This window comes from Indicator indicator, chromosome 3, assembly GCF_027791375.1.
Source record: "Indicator indicator isolate 239-I01 chromosome 3, UM_Iind_1.1, whole genome shotgun sequence".
In the NCBI taxonomy this organism is placed as follows: domain Eukaryota; kingdom Metazoa; phylum Chordata; class Aves; order Piciformes; family Indicatoridae; genus Indicator; species Indicator indicator.
In genome coordinates, this window is record NC_072012.1 from 944,150 (window position 1) to 964,179 (window position 20,030).

Consider the following 20,030-nt stretch of genomic DNA (forward strand, 5'->3'; position numbering starts at 1 on the left):
GGATCTGGTCAATGTCTCTCAAGAGCTGAGGAGTGGGTGTCAAGTGGAGGGGGCCAGGCTCTTTTGGGTGGTGCACAGGAATAAGCCAAGGAACAATGGAGACAAACTTGAACTTAGAAGGCTTCAGCTCAATATGAGGAAAAACTTCTTTAGAGTGAGGGTGCCAGAGCCCTGGAGCAGGCTGCCCAGAGAGGTTGTGGAGTCTCCTGCTCTGAAGACTTTCAAACCCACCTGGATGCATTCCTGTGCAGACTCCCCTGGGTGATGCTGCTCTGGCAGAGGGGTTGGACTGGATGATCTCTGGAGGTCCCTTCCAGCCTCTAACACTCTATGATTCTGTGCTCTCTGTAAAGCTAAGCCTGGTGCACGGTTAGCAGCCACTTGCCGGAGTGATGGCATCGACAGAGTCTTGAGGCAGCGCGGTGTGTGTGAGGGAGAGAGCCTCTCCTGGCTGGGTTGGTTTGTGTGAAGTCCTTGCTTTGCTGCTGTTGATTAACTTTCATTTTATTTCCGTGAACATTTTAGGTGTATCAATACATGCATGAAACCATAACTGTTACTGGCTGCCCCGAATTCCGAGCCAGGGCCACTGCAAAGGTAGGCCACCTGCAGCTGCTGAAGGCAACCTTCCCCAAGTGACCAGGAATTGACTGTGCGCGTGTGTGTTTCAGGTATTCGTGTGTACACTGTAAGAAAAATTAGACATCAGTGGCAGCCCAGAGTCTAGAACCAGTGCTACTTCCCAGGTAACAATCATAATGGAAAATTTCCACCTTTCTGCTGCTTCTGTAGCTTAAGAAAAGAGAATGATTTTTAATGGGGTTTGATGCTTTCTGAGAGATTGCTTTGGCCAAAGCAAAGCCTCCTGGTTCGGTCTGTGCAAGTCTGCCTGCAGCAACCAACAGTTTAATGGGCTGTGTTCCTCATACAGCTCATCCAGGGAGGACACAGTGATTTGGGAGGTGGTAGGTACTTAACAGTCCACTGTTTGCTAAGGTCCACTTTTAGCTAATGGGAACTGTAGGTACTGAGTAAATGGTAAGGATGAACAGTGCCAAAAATACCTTGCTCAAGAGACTCCACAGCCAATTGCAAGCCTATTTTTCCCCATGCTCTCCCATGCAGAACTTGTTATCCACCAGCACTCACAGGTCCTTCTCCATGGGGGCTGCTCTCCAGCAGATCACCTCCTAACCTGTACTGGTGCAGTTTATTCTTCCTTCCCAGGTGCAGGACTCTGCACTTATCCTTGTTGAACCTCATCAGGTTCCTCCTCAAAAATGGCTCAATCAAGAGACTCCACAGCCAATTGCAAGCCCATTTTGCCTAATGCATTTCCTCTTTTAATAAAATCTGTTGCCTGTTTGTCCATGTGGGCTTGCCTGAATCACAGAATGGTCTGGGTGGGAAGGGACCTCCAGAGATCATCCAGTCCAACCCCCTCTGCAATAAGCAGAGGCATCCTCAACTAGATCATTTTGCCCAGAGCCCTGCTGAGCCTCACCTTGAATATCTCCAAGGATGGGGCCCCAACAACCTCCCCAGGCAACCTGTTCCAGTGTACCACTACCACTACATTCTCATTACTGCTACTACTAAAATGGTAATTTTCTAAGGGAATTCACCCAACCATGAAAGAATCCAGTCTGTGAGCCAGTCTGAAATATGTTCTGTATTTCCAGAACAGGCACAAAGAGAGATGCTTCCAGACAAGGAGGTGCACCCAGGCTTTCTTGTTTGCATTATCATTGTGCACTCAGCACTACCTTCTGGGTGGTATAGCAGATACTATGCAAACCAGGTAAACCTGCATAAGCCAGAAATCTTTTCCATAGATCACAGGCTCACAGGATGTTAGGGCTTGGAAGGGACCTTTGGAGATAGGGAGTCCAACCCCCCTGCCAGAGCAGGACCATAGAATCCAGCACAGGTCACACAGGAACACATTCAGATGGATCTTGAAAGTCTCCAGAGAAGGAGACTCCACAACCTCTCTGGGCAGCCTGTTCCAGTGCTCTGGGACCCTCCCAGTGAAGAAGTTCCTCCTCATGTGGAGGTAGAACCTCCTGTGCTGGAGTTCCTATCCATTGCCCCTTGTCCTATCCCAGGGTGCAAGTGAGCAGAGCCTGTCCCTTCCCTCTCGACCCCCAGCCCTCAGACATTTATAGACATTTATTAAATCCCCTCTCAGCCTTCTGATACTTCTTTATGCTCCCACTCCTGTGAAGTTAGTGACAAAACTCCCTGGAATCCTAATGGAACTAAGCTCTTACCATTAGATATTTCTGCTAAGAAATTTTTCATTTAAAGATATATCAGATGATGAAGGTTGGGAGTGTGTTAGAGGATTTTTTTCTTCAGTATTTTAGAGAAGCAAGCTGTGTAGTGGCCACCAAATGGCCTAACAGGCACTTAAGTTGTAGTATATTTTCCTTACTAGTTAGAATCTTCCTTTCTGTAGGCTGTTCATATGACCTTTAACCTTTGCCTAATTGAAAGTTGATGGACAATGTAAAATTGTGAGGTTCTATGGTAAGAAATGTGTGTGTGAAATCCTGATTTCTCTAAAGATAGAAAAATATTGGCTGTGTTGTGGTAGTAAATGGGGAGAAAGCCAATTAGTGTTTGCCATTCTCATTTCTTATCCATATAGAACAGCAGGGTTAGAGAGCAATGTTTCAATCCTGCAATATTTCCTGGTTATTTCTGGGCTGTCTGCATTGCATTTCCCCTAGTGCCTTCATGTCTGACATAAAATGTATGCATGATGACAAGGTCTGCATGTGCAAAAACAACCATGTAACTGAGAATGAGCCATTGTGTCACATCATCCACTAGCTTCTGTTCAGCATTAAGCCTTAGGAGGGTGCTAAACATGCAAGCAAAATGCAGAAGCATTCAAGCAGTTTGGATGACAAATGTTGGAAAAGCTTCTGGATGTTTATTGAATAATTTACTGAGATCTATAAGTAGGAAAATGCTTGTAGTCAAAAATTAAATAAGAGAGGTAATATTTTTCTGGATGCAAGCTTTGCACTTTGTTACATTGGGTTTTTTTTTTTTTTTTTTTTTTTTTTTTTTGCTAGTGTAACATGAACAATCTTCCTAACTGATTTAGAAATCTAATTGAGTCATAAATCCATTTCCTTAAGATTTAATTTTCAGTAAAAGTTTTGATCCAATTCTGTTACAAAACCTCATGTACCTGGTTTAGGAGTTACTTATTTTTCAAGATTTCATAAAGATGATGAATTAAACTTTTTAAGATAAGAATATCCCTTAAAGATTTTTTTTTTCTGTGCCCAAAGAATAAAATAAAGAATTCAGTACCTCTGAAAGCAGAGCAGAGAGTTAACAATTCAGTTCATAGAACTGTCAGGGTTGGAAGGGACCTCAAGGATCATCCAGTTCCAACCCCCCTGCCATGGGCAGGGACACCTCACACTACAGCAGGTTGCTCACAGCCGCATCCAGCCTGGCTGACAAAAACCTCCAGGGATGAGGCTTCCACCACCTCCCTGGGCAACCTGTGCCAGTGTCTCACCACCCTCATGGGGAAGAACTTCTTCCTAACATCCAATCTGAATCTCCCCACTTCTAGTTTTGCTCCATTCCCCCCAGTCCTATCACTCCCTGACACCCTCAAAAGTCCCTCCCCAGCTTTCTTGTAGCCCTCTTCAGATCCTGGAAGGCCACAAGAAGGTCTCCTGGGAGCCTTCTCTCTAGACTGAACAGCCCCAACTCTCTCAGTCTGTCTCCAGAGCAGAGCAGCTCCAGCCCTCTGCTCATCCTCGTGGCCCTTCTCTGGACACCTTCCAGCACCTCCAGATCCTTCTTGTAACAGAGGCTCCAGAACTGGACCCAGAGCTCCAGGTGGGGTCTGAGCAGAGTGGAGCAGAGGAGGAGAATCCCCTCCCTGGCCCTGCTGGCCACACTTCTCTTGCTGCAGCTCAGGCTCTGCTTGGTTTTATTTCAAGTGGGAGCACAGCAGAGGTCACTGTATGTCCCTCATTAACTAATTCTGTCACTGTGCAAAGGCAGAGGAGAGCCGCAGTAGTGATCCTAAACGTTTCCCACCACACAGTCAGGCTTCCTGGTGCCTACTTCTGGCTCTGCTGCTAACTTCCTGCCTTGTTTTCGAACAGTCACGTAAACTCTCTGTTCCTCTGCTTACCTCTTTATTTCAAAAGCATTGGCATGGAGCTTAAGATTTTTTTTCCTAATGCTTTCAGCTAGTCAGAGTCAGAGTAAAACACTAAATTGTTGTCACAGGAATGAGTTCTTCCTACAAATGGACAACAGAGTGTTCATCACTGTTCTCCCTACACAGTCAATTGACTTTTTTGTGGTTTTTTTCCTTCCAGGCAACAGTTGCTGCTTTTGCTGCAAGTGAAGGCCATTCCCACCCACGAGTGGTAGAGCTGCCAAAGACTGATGAAGGCCTGGGCTTTAATGTCATGGGAGGAAAGGAGCAGAACTCACCTATTTATATTTCTCGTATCATTCCCGGCGGCGTGGCGGAAAGGCACGGAGGGCTCAAGCGGGGGGACCAGCTGCTCTCGGTTAATGGAGTGGTATGTGGGAGTTGGACCAAGCTTCCCCTTTCAGCTGGCTTTTCATTGCTCTTCCAATCCTCTGATTCAAGATGCAGCCAGATGAAACAACAAGAATGAGCTCTGTGAGAGAACCTGTGTGTATTTGTGGGAGGTTTAGGTTAGATATGAACGTGAGCCAGCAGTGTGCCCAGGCAGCCAGGAGAGCCAATGGCATCCTGGCCTGGATCAGGAATAGTGCAGCCAGCAGGACAAGGGAGGTTATTCTTCCCCTGTACTCAGCCCTGGTCAGGCCACACCTTGAGCCCTGTGTCCAGTTCTGGGCTCCTCAATTCAAGAGAGATGTTGAGGGACTGGAAGGTGTCCAGAGAAGGGCAGCGAAGCTGGGGAGAGGTCTGGAGCACAGCCCTGTGAGGAGAGGCTGAGGGAGCTGGGGGTGTTTAGCCTGGAGAAGAGGAGGGTCAGGGGAGACCTCATTGCTGTCTACAACTACCTGAAGGGAGGTTGTAGCCAGGTGGGGGTTGGTCTCTTCTCCCAGGCAACCAGCACCAGAACAAGAGGACACAGTCTCAGGTTGTGCCAGGGGAGGTACAGGCTGGGTGTTAGGAGGAAGTTCTTCACAGAGAGGGTGATTGCCCATTGGGATGTGCTGCCCTGGGAGGTGGTGGTGTCTCCATCCCTGGAGATGTTCAAGAGAAGCCTGGATGAGGCACTTAGTGCCATGGTCTGGTTGATTGGATAGGACTGGGTGATAGGTTGGACTTGATGATCTTGGAGGTCTCTTCCAACCTGGTTGATTCTATGATTCTATATCAGGAAGCACTTCCTCACAGAAAGGTTAATTAGGCACTGGGATGGACTGCCCAGGGAGGTGGTGGAGTCACCATCCCTGGAGGTCTTTAAGAAAAGCTTGGCTGTGGCACTTGGTGGCAGGGTTTAGCTGATGTGGTGGTGTTGGGTCACAGGCTGGGCTTGATGAGCTCAGATATCTTTTCCAGCCTCAGTAATTCTGTGATTCTGTGGTGCAGCAAGGCAAAGCTCTATCAACAACAACATGCCACCACAATTTCAGCTGCAGTGGAGGGTCCTTGAAGAGTTTCATTCCAAATCCACACCATGTGCCTTATTTTCAAGGAAGCTATGCCCTTTTTGATAATTCTGCAAACTCCTTTTTGCAGTACCATCATCACAGACCTTGTTGTTCTTGCACAGACAAAAGCACAATGAGCTTTAGATCATGGCAGGGGGGTTGGAGCTAGATGATCCTTGGGGTGCCTTCCAACCCTGACAATTCTGTGATAAAAAAATCAAACAAAATTTGGTAAGTACATTTGGCACTGATTTGCAATGGAAGGAGGTACATTCCAGATTTCTTTCAGTGACAGTCATCCAGATATGGTATTTTTGTCACAGAAATGAAATGTAGAAATACACACATAGAGGGGGCATGTATCCTCGATGAAAAGGGACATTTTGTACAGTCATTTTTCACAGACTCACAGAATCACAGAAACATTCAGGTTGGAACAGACCCTCAGGATCACCAAGTCCAACCCCAAACCCTATTCTACAAGGCTCAACCCCAAACCATAGCCCCAAGCACCACATCCAAACCACCTTGAAACACAGCCAGGCTTGGTCACCCTGGGCAGCTCATTCCAATCCCTGACAACTCTTGCCCTGAAAAAATGTTTCCTACTCTCCGGTCTAAACCTACGCAGTGGCAGCTTGAGGCCATTCCCTCTTGTTCTGTCACTAATTCCTTGTCAGAAGAGACCAGCAGCAGCCTCTCCACAAGGTCCTTTCAGGTGGTTGTAGACAGCAATGAGGTCTCCCCTCAGCCTCCTCTGTTCCACACTAACCATCCCCAGCTACTTCAGTTGCTCTTCATCAGATTTCTTCTCCAGGCCCTTCCCAGCTTCCTTGCCCTCCTCTGCCCTGGCTCCAGCACCTCCACATCTCTCTTGGGTTGAGGTGCCCCAAACTGGACACAACACTGGAGGTGTGGCCTCCCCAGAGCTGAGTCCCAGGGGACAATCCCCTCCCTGCTCCTGCTGGACACAGCATTGCTGATCCCAGCCAGGAAGCCTTTGGCTTTCTTGGCCACCTGGGCACACTGCTGGCTCCTCTTCAGCTGCTTGTCCATCAGCACCCCCAGGTCCCTTTCTGCCAGCAGCTTTCCAGCCACACTGCCCCAAGCCTGTAGCATTGCTGGGGATTTCAGATGAGTCAATACTTCAGGGTGGAGTGTCTTGCTATTGTTTCACTGGGAACATCAATATGGAGGTAATAGTAAAGGGGCTGTTGGAATAGAGAGAATCATAGAATCATAGAGTTGTCAGGGTTGGAAGGGACCTCAAGACTCATCCACTTCCAACCCCCTGCCATGGGCAGGGACACTTCACACTACCTCAGGTTGCACAGAGCCGCATCCAGCCTGACCTTAAAAACCTCCAGGGATGGGGAAGAGAGGTAAAACAGGCTCTGACTGTAATACGTAGTGAAATTCTGCCTTTCATTTTGCTTTTTGTTCCTTTTTTACAAGGGGCTGTAGAGTACTGAAAGGTAACCATGCTCATTTATACAGACTTACACCTCTCTTAGTGAAACCAGAATCCATTTTCATGCAAAATCTCCAACTAAACCTCAGATTTAAATGCACCAAAGGCATGTAGGAGCAATATATAAATATAAGCCATAAATATAAGACTTTCCAACTTCAATTTCTTCTTTGGTGCAAGCCTATAAAGAATGAAAAAAAAAGGCTGTTTTCTCCATGCTTTCATACTGCCCTCTGTTTCTCTCAGCAATGGGTATTCCCTTTCTCTTGAAACAAAATACCAGTGCAGCACCTCAGACAGACATTTTACCACTTCTCAAAAGAGGAAATAATTGATCTAGAAGCTTGTTTGCCCCAGAACACATAGAGAAAGAAAATATACTAACCCTAAAGACATTGAATAAAGTAAATTGCCTGAACTTAGATTCACAGAATTGTTAGGGTTGGAAGAGACCTTGAGGGTCATCCAGTTCCAACCCCCCTGCCATGGGCAGGGACACCTCACACTACAGCAGGTTGCTCACAGCCACATCCAGCCTGGCTGCAAAAACCTCCAGGGAAGAGGCTTCCACCACCTCCCTGGGCAACCTGTGCCAGTGTCTCACCACCCTTATGGGGAAGAACTTCTTCACTGATTGGAAGTAAATGAAATAATTTTGTTGTTGTTCAACACCACTTCAAACAGGTGAATAAAAAGACAAATAAAGAAAGATTTTATATTCACTAATTGATGGATGGTTCCTGAAAAATCCAACCATGTTCAGCCAAATACCAGATAGGAAAGTAGTGAACCTTCAGGTGACAAGATGCCTCAGGGATCAGCACTGGGACCAGTATTGTTCAACATCTTTGTTGGCAACATGGAGAGTGGCATTGAGGCTCCCTCAGCAGGTTTGCTGATGACACCAAAAGCTGTGTGGTGCAGCTGACAGCTGGAGGGAAAGGATCCATCCAGAGGCACCTGGACAGGCTGCAGAGCTGGGCCCATGACAACCTCAGGAGGTTCAACAAGACCAAGTGCAAGGTCCTGCAGCTGGGTCAGGGCAATCCCAAGCACTGATATAGGCTGGGCAGGGACTGGCTGGAGAGCAGCCCTGAAGAAAAGGCCTTGGGGGTGCTGGGGGAGGAGAAGCTCAACAGGAGCCAGCAGTGAGCACTTGCAGCCCAGAGAGCCAAGCAGAGCCTGGGCTGCAGCAAGAGAAGTGTGGCCAGCAGGGCCAGGGAGGGGATTCTCCCCCTCTGCTCCACTCTGCTCAGACCCCACCTGGAGCTCTGGGTCCAGTTCTGGAGCCTCTGTTACAGGAAGGACCTGGAGGTGCTGGAAGGTGTCCAGAGAAGGGCCAGGAGACAGACTGAGAGAGTTGGGGCTGTTCAGTCTGGAGAGGAGAAGGCTCCCAGGAGACCTTCTTGTGGCCTTGCGGTATCTGAAGGGGGCTACAAGAAAGCTGGGGAGGGACTTTTGAGGGTGTCAGGGAGTGATAGGACTGGGGGGGAATGGAGCAAAACTAGAAATGGGGAGATTCAGATTGGATGTTAGGAAGAAGTTCTTCCCCATGAGGGTGATGAGACACTGGCACAGGTTGCCCAGGGAGGTGGTGGAAGCCTCTTCCCTGGAGGTTTTTGCAGCCAGGCTGGATGTGGCTGTGAGCAACCTGCTGTAGTGTGAGGTGTCCCTGCCCATGGCAGGGGGGTTGGGACTGGCTGAGCCTTGAGGTCCCTTCTGATCCTAACAAATCTACGATTCTATGATTCTGTGAATTTAACTCTGTTCTCACCTCTCTTCTGTGATACTGTGTTCAAAACTCTTCATGAATGTGCTAATATATATTAAGCTAACACACACACACAAAAAAGAAAAAACCCAACGAAACCTCACCGCATAAAATTCCCAATTCCATGTAGGCACATGAGAGAGTTGATTGAGAGATGCAACAGAGCTCAGAGTCTCAATAAAAGGTTTTGTAGCTGCAGTTGCACACTTGATCCATTGCCTGGGAGTGAACAACTTGGGCCCAACTAAACCCACAGGATATAATTTGTAAAAAGGCAGGAATGAGAGAAGTGGCAATTTGTTTGCAGACAGCTTGAGACAGGAGGAGAAAAGTCTAAATTTGCCATTGTTCACTGGGACCTGTTCACTCTCTGCTTCTCCTAATTTAGCTCAAGAAAAGCCAATAGCATACAGTATGTGCAAAGGCAGCAGACGGCTCAGCAGCGGAACAGGAGGTGGAAATGAAATATCTCTGACTTGTTTGTGCTCAGAAGTTGGTGGTTATCCAACTTCATAATTACCAATATAAAACTAGAGCTCTGTGTTCAGAATCCAGATTCATTATCCCAGTGTGACTGGGATCGCTTTTCCTTGAGCACTTTCATTAAGTGTGGGGGGAAAAAAGTCTTTTCTTACTCTGCTGGGGATTTGGGTGCATGCTTTGGTCCCACACCCCCTAAAGGAAAAGAAATTGAAAGCAGTTAGCCCTGCAGATGGCTTAGCACAGACATTTCTTGGTGGCTGTTGATATCTGGCAAAGACTCTGCATTTGGGCAGATACCTGATGTGAGGCAGATGCAAAATTTGGCTAATTTGTCACCCAAGCATTTGTTTACAACCCTGATGGAAACATTCTCCTGTTTCTCAGCTTGTGTGTTAAGAGTCAAGATTCCCTTTTTTGTCTGGAGGAAAAGTGGGATTTATTTTTAATTCTTTTATATTTATGACATCTTTTATACTTAGGACCTCATACAGTAATGGTTGATGTTTTCTGTTATCTGCAGGTTTGTTCATCTCTTCTTATCTCTACAGTATTTTATGTTACATATTTATATATAGTTTTCATAGATATATATTTTATATATATATATATATGTTTTATCTCTACAGTATGCTTCTTTTTGATTTCTTTTTCCCAGCAATGGAAGTATACAGATGTAGGTAATATGTAAACATAGGCAAGCAAAAAGTGCACATTAAAAACATAGACACATTCCCAAACAAGTTTATTAAAACTCATGTACCTACAAAAGAATGAACTTGTTCTTGGTGATCTCTGCACTTCATGATCTTGGAGGTCGTTTCTGGCTTGGATCAGAGGTGTTGATGGTTGGACTCAACCATGGTGGTTGGACTCAATGATCTCAGAGTTCTTTCCCAACCCAAACAATTCTGTGATTCTATGCTTGGAGGTCAGTTCAAAGTAGCATCAGTGTCACATCCTCAAAATATCCTCAACCAGTGTAATCCAGTCAGTAATATTCCTTGTACAGGTCTGATTGATACCTGTAGGAGTCCTTCACCAGCACAGCCTCAGAGGTTTGCAGAGGCATAAGAATACAAACATGGAATCACAGAATGGTCTGGGCCAGCCTTTCTCTCTCCATGAAGTATGAAAATCCACCATCTCTTTATTCTGAACAGAACAGATACAATCACAGTTGCTTGTTGGTGTTGGGACCAAGCAGCCAACTCTGCAAGCAAATGAATATTTTAGCTGCTTGGTGTAGCTTGGGAGATTACAGTTTTTGCTCATAGCCTGTTCATACTGTTCCACAGCCAAGCTGATCATGACAACCCTTAATGCACTGTGGTTTCCTCTTGAGTGGCCAGGCCACATCATACTGACCATGATTCACAAGAAAAACATCAAATATAAAACAGAGTCAAATTTTGTACAGTTCCTCTCCAGGCAAGAACTGTGTTAACCAAAACCAGTGTCAAAGCCAGGCACAGAGGAGTGAATTATGAAGGACAGCCTGGTTACAGAATGTGGTAGTTATGATTGCCTCTTCTAACAGTGAGTAGGCACAGGGGAGTGTTATGAATGAAAGGGGTGAAAGGGGAGAATTAATGAAAATAGAAATTATTTATTAATTTAACAATCCTGCCACCTGCATAACTTATACAGAGTCAGCAAGATACTGTTTACAGGCTCGCTGCTCACTTGGAAAAATATCCTAGGATACAGGAAGGGGTACAAAGAGTTTAAAGATCAGGATCTGGGAAATGATTAACTCCACCAGCAGTATCATAGAATCACAGAATGGTCAAGGCTGGAAGGGACCTCCAAAGCTCATCCAGTCCAACCTCCCAGCACTCAGCAGGGACATCCCCAACTAGATCAGGCTGTCCAGGGCCTCCTAACATCCAATCTAAATCCATTCTTCTCTAGTTTGAAGCCATTGTCCCTTGTCCTGTCCCTGCAGGCCTTTGCGAACAGTCTCTCTCCAGCCTTCCTCTCTCCATCCTACCCCTTCAGACCCTGGCAGGCTGCTCTTAGGTCTCCCTGCAGCCTTCTCTTCTCCAGGCTGAACACCCCCAGCTCCCTCAGCCTGTGCTCCAACCCCCTGAGCATTTTCATGACCTCCTCCGGACCCTCTCCATCAGCTCCATGTCCTTCCTGTGTTGAGTGCTCCAGAGCTGCACAGAGTACTCCAGGTGAGGTCTCAGAAGAGCAGAGCAAAGTGGCAGAATCACCTCTCTGGCTCTGCTGGCAATGCTGCTTTGGATGCAGCCCAGGCTGTGATTTGCCTTCTGTGCTGCAAGCTCACCCTGCCTGCTCCTGTCCAGCTTCTCATCCATCAGCACCCCCAAGTGCTTTTCCTCAGGGCTGCTTTCTATCCCCTCCTCCCCCAGTCTGTATTGATAGTGAGGATTGTTCAGCCCAGGTGCAGAACCCTGCACTTGCTCTTGTTGAACCTCATGAGGCTCACCTGGGCACCACCTCTGCACTTGTCCAGGTCCCTCTGGATGCCATCCTGTCCCTCTGGTGTATCAACAGCACCACAGCTTGGTGCCATCTGGAGGTGTTTTGCATCTGCTTTTTGAAACTCACAAATCATGATTCCTAGCTCATACTGTGCCACAGTACAATTGATTCTTGTTCACTCTTCTTGCACTGTGCTGCTGCTCAGTCAAATGGGAGAAGTGAGAATAGAAATAATTTTCTTCTGGCAGTTGCTATAACGATGCTTAAGTTATTTTTTTAGCATGATTTGAACTTCAGATATTTTGAATGCTGCTGCTTCTCTTTGGAAGCCTGTAGTATAGTTTCATTTAAAATAGCACAGGATACATTAAGTGTTTTAAAATATAGCACATAATAAATTTTGATTTTTTTTATGTGTGGGAAAAAAATTACTTATTTTTAAATGGTGAAGATCTCAGTTTTTCAAGGTTGGGGTTTTTTTCTGTGCAAAGATACTTCTGTTTGTTGGAGTATGTCCTACAATACATAAGGGAAGTCATACATCAGTAGAAAAATTCTTCCTTTCTCTTAAGATGTGGAACAGTCCACATGCCTGAAAAGCCCTCCAGTCAATTCAGTTAATGGGAGAAATTAAATACTCTTCACAGCCAAATCCCTCTCTCCATCCCCTTTGGGAAATTGACTGTTTCAAACAACATTAACATGAAGTCAGATCTTTGGCCCCTTCATAGCAAATATCATCTTACTTTGTCTGGAGAAGAGAAGGCTGAGAGGGGATCTGATCAATGTCTATCAACAGCTGAGGGCTGGGTGTCAAGGGGAGGGGGCCAGGCTCTTTGGATGGTGCACAGTAATAAGCCAAGGAACTATGGAGACGAACAGAGAAGATATCAGCTCAAGATGAGATGTTCTCAAATAGAGAAGGGCTGGTGGGAGATGTGACAGTCGGAGGCTGTCTAGGGTGCAGCGACCATGAGATAGTGGAGTTTTCAATATGCAGGGAAATAGGGAGGAGCAGTAACAGAACCCTCACTTTGGGCTTCCGGAGGGCAAACTTCAGGTTGTTAAGGCAAATTATTCAGAAAGTTCCCTGGGTAACAGCCCTTAAGAAGAAAGGGGTCCAGGATGGTTGGACCTACTTCAAACAGGAGCTCCTAAAGGCACAGGAACTGGCAGTTCCCACATGCCGTAAGACGAGCCGGCGGGGAAGACGACCGGCCTGGATGAGCAAGGAGCTCCTGAAGGATTTAAGGGAAAAAAAAGAGGGTTTATCGCCTTTGGAAAGGGGGAGAGGCAACTAGTGATATGTTTAAGGATGTTGTTAGATCATGTAGAAAAAAAATTAGAGAGGCAAAAGCACAGTTAGAAATTAAACTGGCCGCTTCCGTGAAGGACAACAAAAAGCATTTTTATAAATATATTAATGCTAAAAAGAGGGGCAAGAGGAGCCTCCACTCTTTATTGGATGTGGAGGGTAACATTGTAACTAAGGATGAGGAGAAGGCTGAGGTTCTAAATACCTTCTTTGCCTCCATTTTCAACCGTAGGGCAGGAGGACTTCAGGATAACTGGCCTCCTGAACTGGTAGATGGGGTCAAGGAGCAGTGTTGTACTCCTGAAATCCATGTGGAATTAGTTCGAGACTTGTTGAGTCACTTGGATATTCACAAGTCCATGGGACCCGATGGGATTCATCCTAGGGTGCTGAAAGAGCTGGCAGATGAGCTGGCCAAGCCTCTCTCCATCATTTTCCACCAGTCCTGGCTCACTGGAGAGGTCCCAGAAGACTGGAAACTGGCCAATGTGACACCCATCCACAAGAAGGGCTGAACAGAAGAACCTGGGAACTACAGGCCTGTCAGCCTGACCTCAGTGCCAGGGAAAATCATGGAGCAGATTGTCTTAGGGGCAATCACTGCACACCTGAAGGATGGCCAAGGAATCAGGCCCAGCCAACATGGATTTAGGAAGGGCAGGTCCTGCCTCACCAACCTGATCTCCTTCTATGATCAGGTGACCCGCCTGGTGGACGTGGGAAAGGCTGTGGATGTAGTCTACCTGGACTTCAGCAAGGCCTTTGACACTGTCCCCCACAGCAAACTCTTGGCCAAACTGGCAGCTTGTGGCTTGGACAGCAGCACTCTGCGCTGGGTTAGGAACTGGCTGGAGGGCCGAGCCCAGAGAGTGGTGGTGAATGGTGCCACATCCAGCTGGCAGCCTGTCACTAGTGGTGTCCCCCAGGGATCAGTGCTGGGCCCTATCCTGTTCAATATCTTTATTGATGATCTGGATGAGAGGATTGAGTCCATCATCAGTAAATTTGCAGATGACACCAAGCTGGGAGCAGGTGTTGATCTGTTAGAAGGTAGAAGGGCTCTGCAGAGGGACCTTGACCATCTAGACAGATGGGCAGAGTCCAACAGGATGGCATTCAACAAATCCAAGTGCCGGGTGCTGCACTTTGGCCACAACAACCCCATGCAGAGCTACAGGCTGGGGTCAGAGTGGCTGGAGAGCAGCCAGGTGGAAAGGGACCTGGAGGTACTGGTTGACAGCAGCTGAACATGAGCCAGCAGTGTGCCCAGGTGGCCAAGAGAGCCAATGGCATCCTGGCCTGCATCAGCAATAGTGTGGCCAGCAGGAGCAGGGAGGTCATTGTAACCCTGGACACAGCACTGGTTAGGCCACACCTTGAGTCCTGTGTCCAGTTCTGGGCCCCTCAGTTTAGGAAAGATGTTGAATTGCTGGAGCATGTCCAGAGAAGGGCAACGAGGCTGGTGAGAGGCCTTGAGCACAGCCCTATGAGGAGAGGCTGAGGGAGCTGGGGGTGTTTAGCCTGGAGAAGAGGAGGGTCAGGGGTGACCTCATTGCTGTCTACAACTACCTGAAGGGAGGTTGTAGCCAGGTGGGGGTTGGTCTCTTCTCCCAGGCAACCAGCACCAGAACAAGAGGACACAGTCTCAAGTTGTGCCAGGGGAGGTTTAGGCTGGAGGTGAGGAGAAAGTTCTTCACAGAGAGAGTTGTTAGCCATTGGAATGTGCTGCCCAGGGAGGTGGTGGAGTCACCATCCCTGGAGGTGTTCAAGAGGGGATTGGACGTGGCACTTGGTGCCATGGTTTAGATAGTCATTAGGTTTAGGGTGACAGGTTGGACATGATGATCTATGAGGTCTCTTCCAGCCTTCTTGATTCTATGATTCTGTGAGGAGAAACTTCTTTAGAGTGAGGGTGACAGAGCCCTGGCACAGGCTGCCCAGAGAGGTTATGGAGTCTCCTTCTGTGGAGACTTTCAAACCCCACTTGGATGCATTCCTGTGCAGACTCCCCAGGGTGATGCTGCTCTGGCAGGGGTGTTGGAATGGATGATCTCTGGATGTCTCTTCCAACCTCTAATGTTCTGTGATTCTGTGATACTATAAAACACTTTACGGAAAGGGAGGGAAAAAAAATAGTCCTTCAGCAGGGCTGTGCAGTGTTTCAGTTGTTAGTGTTCCATTGCCTACAACTAACCAGCTAAAGACCAGTTTGTCTCCAGCAGAGACAATGCCATCAGCTCTCTGAAATGGGGCTTGTCCCCAGCAGCAGCAGGCATCTTCCTTCGCCTGCAACTTGGCCTCTGCTTTATCATAGAATCACAGAATCATAGAATGGCCCAGGCCAGCAGGGACCTCCAAAGCTCATCCAGTCCAACCTCCCTGCACTCCCCAGGGACATCCCCAACTAGACCAGGCTGCCCAGGGCCTCCTCCAGCCTCACCTTCAATATCTCCAGGGAAGGAGACTCAACTACCTCCCTGGGCAACCTCCTCCAGTGTTCCACCCTCATAGTGAAGAACTTCTTCACATCCAATCTCAATCTGCTCTGCTCTAGTTTGAGGCCATTGTCCCTCGTCCTGTCCCTGCAGGCCTTTGCAAACAGTCTCTCTGCAGCCTTCCTGTAGCCCCCTTCAGGTACTGGCAGGCTGCTATTCTACACATCATGCCCTGGAGGATCCAAACCATGGCCAGGGCATAAAAAAGGAATTTGTCATTTTAAACTTGGCAATTTCTTAATTTCTTACCACATTTAAATAAGATTTTATTTTTGCACCCTGGAAACTGTTTGGTTGTTTCCTGTGGGATCTGGGTGGTTTTGTTTGTGTGCCCTAAAGCTTGTTGAATATCTCCCCTTCATTTCACATGGATCTGGTCTGTAATGCACCCCGAAACCAGATCTGGGTTATTTAAAATACAAATCTGGATACATCCCCAGCTTGCATCAATCTCACTGAGCTCAACACTTCCCTTTAATGGGTCAGAGAGCACTGGAACAGGTTGCCCAGAGAGGTTGTGGAGTCTCCTTCTCTGGAGCCTTTCAAGCCCCATCTGGATGTGTTCCTGTGTGACCTATCCTGGATTCTATGGTGCTGCTCTGGCAGGGGGGGTTGGACTTGATGATCTCTGGAGGTCCCTTCCAACCCCTAACATCCTGTGATCCCTCGAGAAATGTAAGGTGTGGTTACTTCCTAAAAACCCCAACACCTTTTCTACATGAAAAAAAAAAAGGGGGCGGGGGGGAAGAAGAAAGTGGAGAGGATAGAGCTGCAAACCAAAGCAGCATTTTTCTTATGACATCATCTTGTCCCTGCTGCCAGAGCGTGGAAGGAGAGCATCATGAGAAGGCGGTGGAGCTGCTGAAGGCGGCGAAGGACAGCGTCAAGCTGGTGGTGCGCTACACGCCCAAGGTGCTGGAGGAGATGGAGGCTCGCTTCGAGAAGCTGCGAACAGCACGGCGCCGCCAGCAGCAGCAGCTGCTCCTCCAGCAGCAGCAGCAGCAGCAGCAAACCACACAGCAGAACCACATGTCGTAGGTGAGAGCATTCAGTGGTGGTCCCTAAGGCACCCACCTGGCCCTGCGGCTTTCAGAAACCCCCAGGGAGCTGCCAGGGCAGCACCCAGCCCAGCCCCAGGCAGAAGCAAGGCAGCTGTGTGGGGGGCTCTGAGACAGCCCCAGGTCCTGAGCATCAGGGCACCTCCCTGGGGGCAGGGCAGGATGTGGCCAGCAGGTTGGACTGGCTGTACTGGGTTGACATTATGAGGATGATCAGAGGGCTGGAACACCTCTCCTACGAGGACAGACTGAGAGAGTTGGGGCTGTTCAGTCTGGAGAAGAGAAGGCTCCCAGAAGACCTTCTTGTGGCCTGCCAGTACCTGAAGGGGGCTCCAAGAAAGCTGGGGAGGGATTTTTTAAGGTGTCAGGGAGTGATAGGACTGGGGGGAATGGAGCAAAACTAGAAATGGGTAGATTCAGATTGAATGTTAGGAAGAAGTTCTTCCCCATGAGGGTGGTGAGAGACTGGCACAGGTTGCCCAGGGAGGTAGTGGAAGCCTCATCCCTGGAGGTTTTTGCAGCCAGGCTGGATGTGGCTGTGAGCAACCTGCTGTAGTGTGAGGTGTCCTTGCCCATGGCAGGGGGGGTTGGAACTGGCTGATCCTTATGGTCCCCTCCAACCCTGACAATTCTATGATTCTATGATTCTAAATTACACACACACCCCCAGCTAATCTGGAGAAGAACTATCCTCAAAAACAGATCACCAGACAAGCCCAGTTTGGGATGGAAGCAAATGAAGCTCTATTTACAAGCAAACTACAATCTAGAAATATGAAATGCAATGAATATGTACCAAATATACAATAGATGTACAATATAGGATATTTACAATTTGTAAACAACACAGAAACTTCTCAACCCCCCCTGGAGAGATCCAAGGGCGACTGTTCACTTCCTCCCCCTCTCCTGCTCTCCTTCCTGCTACCTCACACAGTAGTCAAAACGGAGATCCCCTGGCAAGGCCATGGGAGAGTGAAAGGAAAGTTGCAAGCAGAATCAACAGGAGAAGAAAGAGAGCAAGAACTGTTTCTGTCTCTGCTCTATATCCCATTAGCAAGACAGTGAATTGAATGAATTATCATAATTTTCCTTTTGCATCCAGTGGTAATTAATTTTACTTTCAGTCTTTGCAATCAGGATCTAGGCTCAAGTCCCCCCTTCAGACTGTAACACTGGCTCAGTGGGGCCCCTGGCTAGGCAGGGCAGGGCTGTGGGGAGTTGGAGACTTGTCCTACTGCAGTGCTGCTGGGACAAGGGCTGATGTCCCTGGGGGACTGACGTGGGATCCTGGGCTGTGCACAGGGTAAGTGGAGCCCCAGGGAGCTGAAAGTACCTTCTGTGCCCTGACAAGCACTTGCTGCCGTGAGGATGAGGAGAGTTTATTCTTCTGTACATTTCCACATGATCTGTCCCAGTAAAAATGTATTTTGAAACCAGCTGAAAGGGCCTAACAAATTCTGGAGCCAATTTCCAGCTAATAACCCCCAGAGAATAGCCACTGTGCCGCTCCAGCTTGTCTGCCAGCAAGACTTCATAAGAGTTCTGATTTGCTGCTGGTATGTGAAAAGTCTTCCTAGTCCTTCATGGTTACAGGGAAGCCAAACTTCACTCTGTGGTTCCTGCAGGTTCCTCTACAGGAAACCTACAAATGCCTGCCTTTCATCTCTGCTTTGCTAGGAAGCATTTAATTCATTCTTGAGTGACATTCAGTTTTGGAATTTGCAAGAGGCTTGCAAGTTTTACAGTGTAGTCAAAGCACAGAGGTACAGAGGTTCTCCAAATGCACTGAGAGTTTGTGGTGGGCTGAATACATTTAGAGATATGCTCCATTTGCCCAGATGAAATCAAGTAAGTAGGAAGCAATGACTAACACCTCAGTTCTCCACAGCTCACACCAGCTGTTCCCAAATCAGGATGTTTGTACCAGGAAGAGTCTACAGGTGACTCAGAAAGTCCCCAGATGGTCAGAACTGAAGCTCCTGGTGATGGTTTCATCATTACTGATGTTGAAACTGACTTCTGCTGATATTTAGGGGAAAATACCCACCTTGTAGATTCCCTGTCCTGTGCCCACCAAAATTTTTGGCTTTATTGATAGAAAGAAGGTTTCTAAGGGTGGTCTGAACCCCTCCTCAGGGCCTGGAGTCAGTCAGGATGTGTAAGCAGGAGTATTTCATGAAGTCAGTTTTGGGTTCCTTTGTAAAGCATTGCAGGAGACAGATACACAACACAGACTCACATGAAGCTATGAGGACAGACTGAGAGAGTTGGGGCTGCTCAGTCTGGAGAAGAGGAGGCTCCCAGGTGACCTTCTTGTGGCCTTGCAGTATCTGAAGGGGGCTACAAGAAAGCTGGGGAGGGGCTTTTTAGGATCTCAGGTAGTAATAGGACTCGGAGGAATGGAATAAAGCTGGAAGTGGGGAGATTCAGACTGGATGTGAGGAAGAAGTTCTTCCCCATGAGAGTGGTGAGAGACTGGCACAGGTTGCCCAGGGAGGTGGTGGAAGCCTCATCCCTGGAGGTTTTTGCAGCCAGGCTGGATGTGGCTGTGAGCAACCTGCTGTAGTGTGAGGTGTCCCTGCCCATGGCAGGGGGGTTGGAACTGGATGATCCTTGAGGTCCCTTCCAACCCTGACTGATTCTATGATTCTATGAAGGTTTTAATTTGTTTCAGTTCCCTAAATCTTTGCATTAGCAGGTAAGATGTTTTTACTGATTTCATTTTATTTTATTCCTTTAAACTGCTAGGGAGGAAAGTGCAGGCAGAGACAGAACAGCAACTCAGTTCCTTAATTCCTTGTGGTTGCTCTGAGAAATGTCTCTTTACTTCTAGGTTATTCTCAAGGAAAAAAAAGCCTCGATCAAGAGCTCAGTGATCAAGCAACCAGAGCTGTACTTCAGTATTCCAGCAAAAGGAAACAACTACAGGAAGAGGAAACAGAATTCATCTGGAGAACGTGCAGTACATGAACAGTGTTGTTAGGGCAGCCACAGGGAAGGTACCTTTCATGATAAGGCTTTTCAGCACCCAGCTGTCACAGACTCATAGGACTTCTGTGACTCTTCCTAAGGAGAAGATCATGATGGACAAACCCTATGAAACCAGAGGTGCCCAGGGCTTCTGTTTGATCTAATCTTGCACTCCTTACTCTGACAGCCTGGCCAGTTGGCTTTCTCTAGTCAGTGTAAAATTTGGCTTAAGGAGATCAAGATTGGCTGCTTTTGGGAACAGGATCTTTCTCTGTAGTTATCTCCAGACACCAACAACTCCATCAGTTGAAAAGTTTTACCACATCAAATGCATACATCCTGCTTGATAGCCACTTTGTACTCTATATTGTAG

General features: G+C 47.6%; 1 protein-coding gene across 1 annotated transcript in view; it reads left to right on the forward strand.

Moving 5' to 3' along the window:
- Nucleotides 1–19,563, forward strand: part of LIN7A (lin-7 homolog A, crumbs cell polarity complex component) — a 74,072-nt gene extending 54,509 nt beyond the window's left edge. The window contains exons 3-6 of the mRNA XM_054399812.1: nt 526–597; nt 4,365–4,574; nt 16,449–16,660; nt 19,521–19,563. Coding sequence (XP_054255787.1) covers nt 526–597; nt 4,365–4,574; nt 16,449–16,660; nt 19,521–19,563 — 537 coding nt within the window. The remainder of the gene's footprint in view (nt 1–525; nt 598–4,364; nt 4,575–16,448; nt 16,661–19,520) is intronic.
- Nucleotides 19,564–20,030: the final 467 nt, after the last annotated feature.